The 13112-nt window shown below is 41.9% G+C and overlaps 1 protein-coding gene across 1 annotated transcript in view; it reads left to right on the forward strand.

Annotated features, from left to right (window-relative positions):
- The window catches only part of LOC117350967 (programmed cell death 1 ligand 2-like), an 80453-nt gene extending 70417 nt beyond the window's left edge, over positions 1-10036 (forward strand). Inside the window, exon 6 of the mRNA XM_033925698.1 lies at positions 8479-10036. Within this exon, the coding sequence (XP_033781589.1) occupies positions 8479-8501 (23 nt within the window). The 3' untranslated portion in view covers positions 8502-10036. The remainder of the gene's footprint in view (positions 1-8478) is intronic.
- Positions 10037-13112: the final 3076 nt, after the last annotated feature.

Raw genomic sequence — 13112 nt, forward strand, 5'->3', positions numbered from 1 at the left:
AGAATATGAATGAACTAACTTTCACAGTCTGAATCCAGCAAATGATATGGTTTGGTTAGGCTGGAGTGAGCTTCAATGGCCCAGAAATAACAAAGAAAAATACATTTTAATTTAATCATGAAATTGTGATTACAGAGCAGACTGGATGGATCATTCGGGTCTTTATCTATGACAATAACTGGAGACTGGGACCTATACAATTTGGAAAGATTAAAATATCCAGACCACAAATGTAGAGAAAATAATTTTATATTTAATTTAGGGTGAAGTTGTGTTGTAGTGATGTTAGTCCAGTTTAAAGGTTAATAAATCAAAATTAGACAAAAAATAAGATGATACCTTTTTATTGAACAAATTCAACACATTTTTTTGACTAGCTTTCAGAGGCCAAAATCTAATTTGAGTTTGGCCTATGAAAGCTAGTCAAAATGTATTAAATTAGTCCAATAAATTTTATTTGTTAATTTGTAATGTGTCCAATTTTTGAACATGACATCTGTTGTCTTTTTAGTTTGTACAGTGGAAGGAGAGATGCATCACTTTTTCTTTGGTGTGCTATATTCAGAGTCTGAATTTCGGGGGATTCAGTTTAATTTTTGTCTATTTATTTCTATTTTCAGTTTGTGGTTACGTTTTCTATAGTTAATGAGGATCCATCTGTTATTCTGCATTCTGTATTAAGGGCTAGATTCTCAAAACTTACCACGCCTTTAACGATGGTCGCTAAATCAGCTCCATCCAGTTTAGCATGGCAATATTTTATCACATGATTATCAGAACGGCTCACCATGGTCTTTTCCGAGTTTCCTAGCAGCCTCCGACTCTGCCATGCAAATGTATTACAATGAAGTCATAAGTATTAAAATGGTAGTAAAATGGACTCATTAATATTTAAACAAGTACTCTGGGTGAATCTCCATCATTGCCAGGTAATTCTTCAAGCGCGGCATTGGCTTTTGATGACCAAAAATTACCAGCTGGTCTGGAGGTGCCGGAACTGTGAAATGCGTGTCTCAGGCATGTGTTTCTGGCTGTGGCTCATTATAAAAAATTTTTAAAATACACCATTCACATAAATTATAGTAGTACAGTTGTATAATAATTTCTGGGAAAAAAATCCTAAAAGCACGTGTCTCGGGCGCATGTACTAAAGGCATATCTTATGTGCGCTTATTGAAAGCCGACACTTGCACCTACCTTCCTTTCTCTTCCATCCAATAGTTGGGCATACCTATGATTGACACAACAGCTGCATGTGATGCGTGCCTATGACGTGTGTACATATTGTACTCGCAATAAGGCACGCCCACAATATCTGTGCCTACAGCAGAGCTATTTCCTGGCACATGCACATATTTACACCTCTCTCTGTGGACTATTCTGTGCATGTGCTAATTGCTATCACCAGCGACTCATCTCATGTAAATTTGGCAACCCTCCGTGAACCTCATTCACATGCCCGATTCTTCAAGAATGACTTATCTTTTTGAAATTATTACATTTATGGCTGCAACAGGGGCCTTTTGAATTTTACCGGCGATATCAGAGAAACTGGCTCTCAGTTGGCTTATTTAGTTTTCCCAGTAGGTGCTTTGATCGTACTGCCCACTGCAATATGTACAGTGCTATATTTCCCTAGGTAGGCCCTTGTTGTGTGACTCCTGGAAGTTAGTGCTCTATGGTATGGTAGAATTGTTTTATAGGAAGTGACTTCAATAGGGTTTGGTGTTGATTAACCATATGCAACTGCACCAGAGCAACACAGTTGAGGGGTCTGTCAAGTTTCAAGTTTTATTAAAATTTTGATATATAGCAATATCATAAATTCAAAGCGATTTACAATTAAAAACAGGTTCTCAGTTACTAACTACAACAAACACAAACTTTACAGACTTGATCATGATTATATTTTATTGTATTCCTAAGTTAATTTCAGGAATATTCTCCCATTATGTGGACTAGAGATTAAAGGGTAATGTTGTAAGGAATATCCTTCAATGTTTGTAAAATTTTGGTATTTCTTTTTCTCTTTTCTTATTATTATTTGTATAAAATGATAATGATAATGTTTAAAATCGATAAATAAATAAAAAACTAACAACTTTACAGACTTATACATAGGGGAAGTGGTAAGCATAGTAAAGTAAACAACAAAGGTAAGTACAATGGGGGGGTGTAAAAATTTTAAAACTATAATAAAAAAAGAAAAAGAAAATTAAAAAGATTTTTATTTATTTATTTTAATTTTTCGAGGCCCAGGACAAAGGATATGAAAGTTTCTGCAATGAATGGGGTCAAAAACAGAATCCGGTGATTATGTCTCAAAGGCATCCTTATACAACCTAACTATTTTTCTTCCTTAATAAGTGCTGGTAAAGAGTTCCATATTGTGGGCGTGGTAACAGCAAAGATCGTATCTTTTCTTGTATTTATTATACTAAGCGATGGAATTGCTGTAAGGTTTTTGTCCTCTGATCTCAAACTTCTGGTAGGAATATATGGAATAATATACCTTTCTAGAAATGATGGGGCTTTAGTTGTTAATATTTTGAATGTTAATAATGCTATTTTAAAGGTGATTCTGTGGACAACTGGCAGCCAATGAGTTTCTTTGAGAAGAGGAGTTACATGGTCAAATTTTTTCCTATTCATTATAATTTTTATTACAGTGTTTTGAATTAATTGTAGTCAATGGATTTCTTTTAGAGCAATTCCTTTATAGAGTCCCTGTTATATTAAAAAATGACCTGTTGTTCATTAACTTGTGTCACCATGCCACCTCTCACTCTAGCCCTGCTACAGCCCCAAACTCAGTCCCCTTTTGCCTCCCCAAATGACCGGGTCACCGACCACCTATATGTGAATCTCTACTACTGCTTATTTTTTCTTTAGTGTTACCAGATGCACTCTGCACTGTACATTAAGCACACAAGAGACAGTCCCTATTCAAAAGAGCTTACAATCTAATTATGACAGACAAATAGGACAAAAGGGGTGAATGTATACACGCTGCTCAGGTAGGGAACTATAGAGGGAATGACAAACAGATATGGGTGCTTTATAAGTAGGTTGGAGTTAGGACTTAGTGGCTTCAAGAAAGAGGACTTTTAGCATGGATTTGAATATTGCCAGAGACGGTGGTATTCTCTAATGCCTTCTCTGGTTAGGCCTGTCTGGCCTAAGGAAATCACCTCTACTTCACTACTCATCTAGCTGACCATCCAGAGAGGCTGCTGCCCTGCAAGCACCATACATAGGGCTAGATTCACTAAGCAAACCGATCATGTACCGATCGGTTTGCGAGCCCTTTGCGACCAAATTTCCCTCCTGCACTATTCACTAAGGCCTATAGCGATCCGATCCCAATCCTCCCATGCAAATTAATAAAACCCCATGCAAAATAGCCAAGCGATTGATTAACTAGCAATTGCTTGGCTATTTTGAGTCGGGTTTTACTACTAACAAACCTGACTGCTGCAGACCTGTCGGTAACTGAGTTACCGACAGGTCTGCAGGTTTTTTGACAGGGCTGTCTATCATTTTTATTCATTTTTTTCCATGGTACAGATATTTTGTGTGTGTTACACACGCAAAATATCTGCCCCATAAGAAAAAGAATAAAAAACACAGGCAGGCCTGTCAAAAAAATATGTATCCCCTCACAAAAATGCGCCCCCCCAAACACGGCCACCCCCCCAACCGGCACGGCCCAACCCCAGCACCAAAAATTTGGGAGCAAGAGGGATGCTCAGTCCCTCCTGCTCCTAGGCCTCCCACCCTCTGGCCCACCCCATGTCGGCCCAGGCCGTCGGGCCTGGCCCACTCACCTGCTTCTTCCGACAAGGATCGCCGCCATCTTCGGGAGCAGGAGTAAAGTGGCCAATCAGGGACTTCCTTAGACTCCTCCCTAAGGAAGTCCCTGATTGGCTGAGGTGCCCCAGGCCCTTCCAAAGGGAGGAACCTGAGCCAATCAGGGCCTTAGGCCTCTCCCCATGCATCAGATGATGTGCTGGGGTGGGGCTACTGGGTGGCGGCCGGTCCGGGAAGCAGGAGCAGGAAAACTTTACTCCTGCTCCCGAAGATCAGTGTAGGAGCAGGAGGGTCCGGGCACCCCTCCTACTCCCAAAGATGGCGGCAATCCTTGTCGGAAGGAGCAGGAGGGACCGGGCACTCCTCCTGCTCCCGAAGATAGCTGCGATCCTTGTTGGAAGGAGCAGGAAGGACTGGGCACCCCTCCTGTTCCCAACTATTTCAAAGGCACCGGGGCCAACCAGGGGTGGGACGGAGGGTGGGAGGCCTAGGAACAGGAGGGACTGAGCACCCCTCCTGCTCCCAACTTTTTGGTGCTGGGTTGGGCCGTGCAGGTCGGGAGGGGGGGGGGCGAGGGCCGTGCTTGGAGGGCCGTGCGATGCCGGTCCCAGGGAGGGAGGGAGAGATCTGAGCAGGGCAGGTAGGAAAGATCGGTGCCTGGGGGGAGGGGGGGTCGAGCAGGGCCGGTGTGTCGTGCCGGTGCCCAATCTCTCTTTTCCCTGCACCTGGACTCTCCTTCTCTCTGCCTCCGTTCCCTGCAGTGCAGGCCCGCTTTAAAACCACAAGCTTGCACTACAGGGAATGGTGGCAGAGAGCAGGAGAATCCGGGAGCAGGCAAGAGAGATCTGGGCTGAGCCCTGACAGCAGTGACAGAAGGCTGCTTCTCCTGTCATTGCTGTCAGGGTGTACGCATGAACGGGGATCGCTCTGGCCGTGGGTAGGGGGCATGCTAACGATCATCCCCATTTGCATGCAGGCCTTTACTGAATTAGTCGGCCGGCATGTAAACAGAAACGGATCATGCACGGTTTGGAGGTTTAGTGAATCCTGGCCATAGCTCTTTCTATACACTTCCTTACGTTTGTACAGAATCTATCCCCTTTTAATTTTAGAGAGTGCCCTCTCGTTCTCCCTGCCTTGGAGAGGGTGAACAACCTGTCTTTATCTATTCCCTTCAGTATCTTGAATGTTTTCTTTTTTTTTTTTTGTAAATCTTTATTGAGATTTCAAACTTTTATAATGTATACAATTGAAGAATCAAAAAACCTGTATGAAAATACATCGTTATCATCACAATTATTATATTAAACAATTTTTTATCCCCTTCTTATCCTTATTATAAACAATAATATTATATCTTATGCTATCAATATAATAAAAAAAATTAATTTTACTCTTCCAAATAAATATTCCACCCCCCACCCTCTCCCTGGATGTGTAAAGGAATCATAACATAATAAAATTAGTCAATGGACCCCAAACCCCATTAAAGGACTTGCTAGTACCTAAACGTTCTGCCATCATCTTTTCATATTGTACCCTTCTCCTTCCTTTTTATCCTCAAGGGCATTATAATTATTTCCTTCCAAAATATATTTATGTAATTTCCACCAAAGTTTAATAAATATTGGAGCACATCCAAGCAGAGGGTAGGAGTGAAGGGCCACTATTCGGACTGGAGGAGGGTCACGAGTGGTGTTCCGCAGGGGTTGGTACTCGGACTGCTGCTGTTCAGTGTATTTATAAATGATCTAGAAACAGGGACAAAGTGCAAAGTTATAAAATTCGCAGACGACACCAAACTATTTAGTGGGGCTAGGACTAAAGAGGACTGCGAAGATTTACAAAGGGACCAGAACAAACTAGGAGAGTGGGCGACGAGATGGCAGATGAAGTTCAATGTAGAGAAATGTAAAGTCTTGCATGTAGGAAACAGAAACCTGAAGTACAGCTATACGATGGGAGGTCTGTTATTGTATGAGAGTACTCAAGAAAGGGACTTGGGGGTAATAGTGGACAAGACAATGAAGCCGTTGGCACAGTGCACAGCGGCCGCTAAGAAGGGGAATAGAATGCTAGGTACTATCAAGAAAGGTATTACAACTAGAACGAAAGAAGTTATCCTGCCGTTGTATCGGGCGATGGTGCGCCCGCACCTGGAGTACTGCTTCCAATATTGGTTGCTGTATCTTAAGAAGGATATGGCGATACTCGAGAGGGTTCAGAAAAGAGTGACACATTTGATAAAAGGTATGGAAAACCTATCATACGCTGAAAGATTGGAGAAACTGGGGCTCTTTTCCCTGGAGAAGCGGAGACTTAGAGGGGACATGATAGAGACTTACAAGATCATGAAGGGCATAGAGAAAGTGGAGGGGGACAGATTCTTCAAACTTTCAAGAACGAGAGGCCATTTGGAAAAATTAAGAGGGGACAGATTCAGAACCAATGCTAGGAAGTTCTTCTTCACCCAAAGAGTGGTGGACACCTGGAATGCACTCCCAGAGGGTGTGATAGGACAGAGTACGGTATTGGGGTTCAATAAGGGATTGGACAATTTCCTGAAGGAAAAGGGGTTAGAAGGGTATGGATAGAGGATTACTATACAGGTCCTGGACCTGTTGGGCCGCTGCGTGAGTGGACTGCTGGGCACGATGGACCTCAGGTCTGACCCAGCGGAGGCACTGCTTATATTCTTATGTAATATACACATTATTAATCAACGTGAATAGGAGGAGGACTCCAAAAACTTTCTCTTTCTATATCTAGGAGAAGTTTTATGCTACAGAACTATGGTATAAATGTCCAAATTCTGTGGCAATTAATTCCTTCTCCCTTCCTCTGTTGATTGTTTTATTCTCAGTGCTCTTGTTTTTCTTTTAATTCATTTGTTGCTAATGAATATCAAGCTCTTTTCATAATCCTTTATTTCTTTTGGTTGTTGTTATTTTTTTGTTAGTATATTAAAAATGTATGATAGTTCTTAAATTAGGGAGATCATTTCAGAAGGCTTGTGCACCATTGCTACATCAGTGGTGAGAGCACCTCAAGTTCATTGTGTGGATGGAGAAACTGATTGATATTAGTCTTCAGAGATTTTGTACAGATGCTGAGGAATGGTCTAAGTTGGGTTAATATTAGTTGGGGAAGGGAGGAAGGGGCTAGGGAGGGTCTTTAGAGTGGTTTGAACCAATATATTAACACTCCCCCCTTTTATCAAGCTGAACTAGAGGTTTTTAGAGTGGGTTGGCGCAGTAAGTGCTCCAATGCTCACAGGAATTCTATGAGCATCGGAGCATTTACTGTGCCAGCTCGCTCTAAAAACTTCTAGCGCAGCTTGATGAAAGGGGCTCCAAATATTTATAAGTATTTTGTCAGTTGTATTTGTTGCTGAAATTTCAATAAATAATTCCAATTTTTTTTAAATGGCTGTTCATTCTATATGTACTGCAGACAACATGTATATTTCCCTTTATCCTTATATGTATTTTACAAAACACTCTGCATTCACCAAGCTTTTTGTAAAATACTCAGGAAATTGTACACATCCTGACTTAGGCATCCCTTTAGAGAACCTAGGCAACATTATATATTGTCAACTATGTTTATGTTATTGGTTTGTCTGTCTGTTTCTCAATGATGCTAATGACGCAAGCAGGGTCTAGTGCAGACATGGGCAACTCCAGTCCTCAAGGGCCGTAATCCAGTCGGGTTTTTAGGATTTCCCCAATAAATATGCATTGAAAGCAGTGCATGCAAATAGATCTCATGCATATTCATTGGGGAAATCCTGAAAACCTGACTGGATTACAGCCCTCGAGGACCGGAGTTGCCCATGGCTGATCTAGATCCATGTCTCTCAAACTTTGTGCCATGGCACAGTGGTGTGCCCCAAAGAGATTCCGGGTGTGCCACAAGAGATTCCAGAATTTTACTTTATTTTTTAAAATTCCCTTCTTAAATATACACTACAATAGATAACATGTACATTGTATATGCAAGTCTGTCAATGTTATGAGCCCAGACAAGCATCATTCTTTGACGTGATTGGTCCTTGAAAACTAACGCCAGGTAATTTTATTGTTAATGCAGTAGTTATCCTAACTTGAGCAACAAAATTATCCAATTTTTCTTTGCAAACTTGAATTTCTAGCTCTGACAGAAATTAAATCGAAAAAAAAAAAGAGAACAGCAGCAGATGATGGATGAAATGCATGTTTTCTTGTTGACTATCGAGCCACATTTTGAGTTCATTTGCACTCAAAAACAAGCACATCCATTGCATTGATTCGCAATTCTATTCTATCTACTTTAGTTTCACCTTTGTTACAATTGCCTATACATAGCTTAAAGAACTTTAAATAAATAACTCTCAAATTTTAATTTTTTGTTGGTTTTGCAATTTTATAATTTCAGTTATAATGTGCCATGAAAAACATTTGCTCCATTTAGTGTGTCACAGCTAAAAAAAGTTTGAGAGACACTGACTAGAAGTATTTGGTGAATTAATAGCATAGGCTATGTACACTGCTCCAAAGCACTAGGTTTGCATCAGGTAGGTGGCAGTTTTTGTGAAGTCTCCTCTTTCCTCTATATTATTTTTCAATAACCTATCAAAAAAATTTTAATACTCTGTTGTTGTTGTTTTTTTATTTAATCTTTTTTAAGGGCATCTGAATCCATCATCTTAGAAAGAAATCTCCATCTCTGAAACTCAAGAGGCTACCAGGAAGAAAATTTGTATTACAGCTGAATTTCGCACTTTCCAGAAAAGCACTTTAGGTGTCTGTTACAAGTACTGTACTGTAGCTGTATATTCCAGACCAGCTTTGTTTGTTCCTTACACATTCACAATGTTGCTTCTCGGAGTTATATTCTCTCAGCGGTCAGTCTGTGTCGTGTAGTAACATCATGCCAAGAATCTCTAAAGTGGGACTGCTGTAGTATTTTTAAAGAATTCCACTTCAAATTATAATTCTTATAACTTGCAAACAAAGGAGCCCATTTTGGAACAGAGCACTTTTATATGAATCTGTCACTCTTTTGTCTGCTCTATCTGCTACTGTGATAGACAGAACTTGATGTATACATTGATTAGGACAAACAAATTGATCCAAAAGATTCAACAGCGATGAAAAGAGGGGGAGAAAGTTTTATTTATTACTGGGGCAAGTGGCTTATCAAGATCTTTGATTCTCTTTTATAACACTGTATGTTATAAAAATAAATAAATAAATAACATGCATCAGATGAAATATTTTAAGAGGAATCATACATTTATAGAATGAAATGCATGCACAAAACTCAGTATTTTTTGTTTATAATTTTAATGCATTAACTTACAATGCTTCCACACTCTTTGGAAATTAAAAACCATCAAAAAATATTTCGACCCTCCATCTTTTAGACTACTGGTTCAGTCATTGATCCTATCCTCCTTAGACTACTGCAGTATCATCTATGTGGGTACACCCAAAAAAACCTTGAGAAAATTAAGGATAGTGCAAAACACGGCCGGCCGTCTAATATTCGGACTAAAGAAAAGTGACCACATTAGCCACTATTATAAACTGCTGCACTGATTGCCAATTGAGGCACGGACATTATTCAAGTTTTTCTGTTTTTGCTATAAACTGGTGTGGGGAATGGCCCCAATTTACCTATTACCTCACTTCGAACTCTACACCCCCACAAGGTCAACCAGAAATCGCAACCTCTTTGCCTACCCGAAGATCATAGGTTGCAAATACAGAACCTTTCTGGATAGAACTTTTAAGTTTCAAGCTGCCAGACAGCAAACCTGGCTAGGCAATCTCACCGACAAAACCAGGCAGACCTATGGCACCTTTCGGAAAGAAATCAAGACCGTTCTATTCAATAGATTTATTTCCCAACCAGACAATGCCCCCCCATCTTAAAATCTTTCTCTTTATGTTGATACTACACTTCTTCACAAATGTATTCTTCACAAATGTATTCTGTTCCTCTCTTGACTTTTCATTGTCTTCCTCACTACCTGTATTCTGTAATTCGCTGACCATCCAGCCCCTTTGATGTAAAATGATTAACCTATTTGTAACCTGTAAACACTGATTACTCAGTGACTCCCTATCTGATCTCACCTTGTAATTCGCTGATTGTACAGCTCTCTTTCATTGTAAACCGCCTAGAAGTCGCAAGATTATGGCGGTATAGAAAAATAAAGTTGTTATTATTATTATTATTATTACATGGTCTCTCTTGTTTGTAACTGTTTCCTGGCTTGGTACCTTTAAGTGGGGGGGGGGGGGGGAGGGGATTTTATTTTTTTTCTTTTTGCTGATGCACAGACAGACATAAATAATTTACTGTATTCTCTCTAATACCAGCTCACCTCTAATAATGGCCCATCTGTCTGTTTCAGCATCAAAAACCCTGTAAATTTAATTTTAAAAGCCAAATTTAGATTCTTCCAATAATAGCCCACCTCCCAGAATTTGCAATAACTGGCACTGCTCTCCTCCACTCTTCCCCCCACAATGCCCAGATCCCTTATCTTTTCTTCCAGTTCTGGCACTGGTTCGGTGCTGGGTCATCAGCATGCACTAGCGCAAGTGCTCAAAGTCCTGCAAATGCCATAACAGTGAGGAGAGATATGAAGAGAGACTGGGTGATCTCAGTGGGGGGGAAGAGTGGCAGACAGCAATGCTGATTACTGCAAGGAAGCAGTTTGGAGGAAAGAAATTATGCCTCCATTAATAGCCCACCCTAGACTTCAGAAAACCCATTGTTTCTAACAATAGCCTGGGTGATTATTCAAGAGAATATGGTAATTCCAAACCACCATATCACCATGTTCAAACTAGCATTTATGACATCTACGCTGCATCTTTTAATGCATACCTGCATCCCTCTTCCCCCACTCTTAAAGATTTTTCCATGTGGAAAGCTGTTGTACACATTGGAAAGGACTTTTATGACAGATAGTTTGGGTAAAGTAGAGGCAGACTTGTGATGTATGGACACATTTTATAAATTACATGGGTACATGCATTAAGCACCCGCACACATTTATACAAACCAATGTCCAAGCTACTGGGGCTGGTTCTGGGCAATGATTATTAGGCACCTATTCCATAAAACAAAGTAGACATATACCTTCCTTCAAAGAATATTAGTTAACTGGGCAAGGCATATGCATGCCTAGCATTTAGGTGTGCCCACTGATGCCAGCTGTAGAGCTGGTGTAACTACTCACGCCTAATTGTTTATACTAAAGATTCACATATAACTTATAGGGATCCTTTTACTAAGCTGCAATAAGCACTAACATGTGCTTACTGCAGCTTAAAATGCCTTCCCTTGGGGTGTGCTCAGGTGTTCCACAAAAATTTTGGCATCGGAGCATGCTCTCCTCCACTATAAAATAATTGCTTCCCTTCACTATAAAATAATTTTTAGCCCTGGGGGGTGGAGTCAGGGGCGGAGAGTAGGCATGTTATGCACTAATCAGTGGCTTAGCAAGGGGATGGGGGGGGAGATGCCCTGGGTGCCATCTTGGTGGGGATGCCAGCACCTCTCTGCCCTCCCCATGCCATGCTCGCACCCTCCCTTCCCCCCTCTTTAAATCTTCACCAATGTGAGCAACTTCTCTGGCTTGCTGCTCGCACTGGCCTGGCTCCCCTTTGAAATCGCTTCCTGGTTTTGGGGCCAGAAGTGACATCAAAGGGAAAGCCAATGCCGTCGTGAGCAGGAGGAGAGAGAAGCAGCTCATGCCGGTGAAGATTTAAAGAAGCTCAGGGGAAGGGAGAGCATGAGTGTGGCATGGGGCTGGCAGGGAAGCAGCAGGGAGGGTCGGAGAGGAGGGCGCAGGGTGGCACCTCCTACCCTTGCTATACCACTGGCGACAGAAACAGAAACACAGGCGGGATAGTACGCCTTAGGAAACCAGACAGGAACTATGTAGAAGAGGACTCGGAAAAGGCTAAACTTTTAAACGAATACTTCTGCTCGGTCTTCACCCGCGAGGAGCCGGGATCTGGCCCTCTGCTACAGACGAGGGATTGTTCAGTAGACCCGTTTAGTAGCTTCGAGTTTACGCCAGGCAGTGTCTACTGTGAGCTGTCTAAACTCAAGGTTAACAAAGCGATGGGGCCAGACAACCTGCACCCCAGGGTGCTCAGGGAATTGAGTGATGTCTTGGCGGAACCACTATCCGCGCTCTTCAATCTCTCCCTTAGTACAGGTATAGTCCCGTTGGACTGGAAAACGGCTAACGTCATTCCACTCCATAAAAAAGGTTGCAAAATGGAGGCTGCAAACTATAGACCGGTGAGTCTCACATCAATAGTGAGCAAGCTGATGGAAACTCTAATCAAACATCAATTGGATACGATCATGAACGAGGAGAATCTACGGGATCCCCGTCAACATGGATTTACTATGGGGAGATCCTGCCAATCCAACCTGATCAGCTTCTTTGACTGGGTGACGAGGAAGCTGGATGTTGGGGAGCCCCTGGACATCGTATACTTAGACTTCAGCAAAGCTTTCGATAGCGTACCACACCGCAGGCTGTTGAACAAAATGAGTTCTATAGGATTGGGTGACACTTTGACAAAATGGGTTGAGAACTGGCTTGGAGGCAGGCTTCAGCGAGTGGTGGTGAATGGCACCCCCTCTGAAATGACAGAGGTGATCAGTGGAGTGCCGCAGGGATCGGTCTTGGGCCCGATCCTGTTCAATATCTTTATAAGAGACTTAGCAGAAGGGCTTCGAGGTAAAATAACGTTATTTGCAGATGACGCCAAGCTATGCAATGTAGTAGAAAGGAGTGTAACGATCAAAAACTCAATGTCCGACAATATGACGCACGACCTACTCCTATTGGAGCGCTGGTCTAGGATCTGGCAACTAGGTTTCAATGCCAAAAAATGCAAGGTCATGCACCTTGGCAACCAAAACCCATGCAGAAGTTACACCCTTAATGGCGAGATCCTAGCAAGGACTGTAGCAGAACGGGACTTAGGGGTGATCATCAGTGAAGACATGAAGACTGCCAATCAAGTGGAGCAGGCTTCATCTAAGGCTAGACAAATCATAGGGTGTATACGTAGGGGTTTCGTCAACCATAAGCCTGAAGTCATTATGCCATTGTATAGATCCATGGTGAGACCCCATCTGGAATACTGTGTACAATTCTGGAGGCCTCATTACCGGAAAGATGTGCTGAGACTAGAGTCGGTCCAGCGAATGGCCACCCGGATGGTCTCAGGACTCAAGGACCTCCCATACGAGGAACGGCTGGATAAGTTGCGGCTATA

Source organism: Geotrypetes seraphini, chromosome 1, assembly GCF_902459505.1.
Source record: "Geotrypetes seraphini chromosome 1, aGeoSer1.1, whole genome shotgun sequence".
NCBI lineage: Eukaryota > Metazoa > Chordata > Amphibia > Gymnophiona > Dermophiidae > Geotrypetes > Geotrypetes seraphini.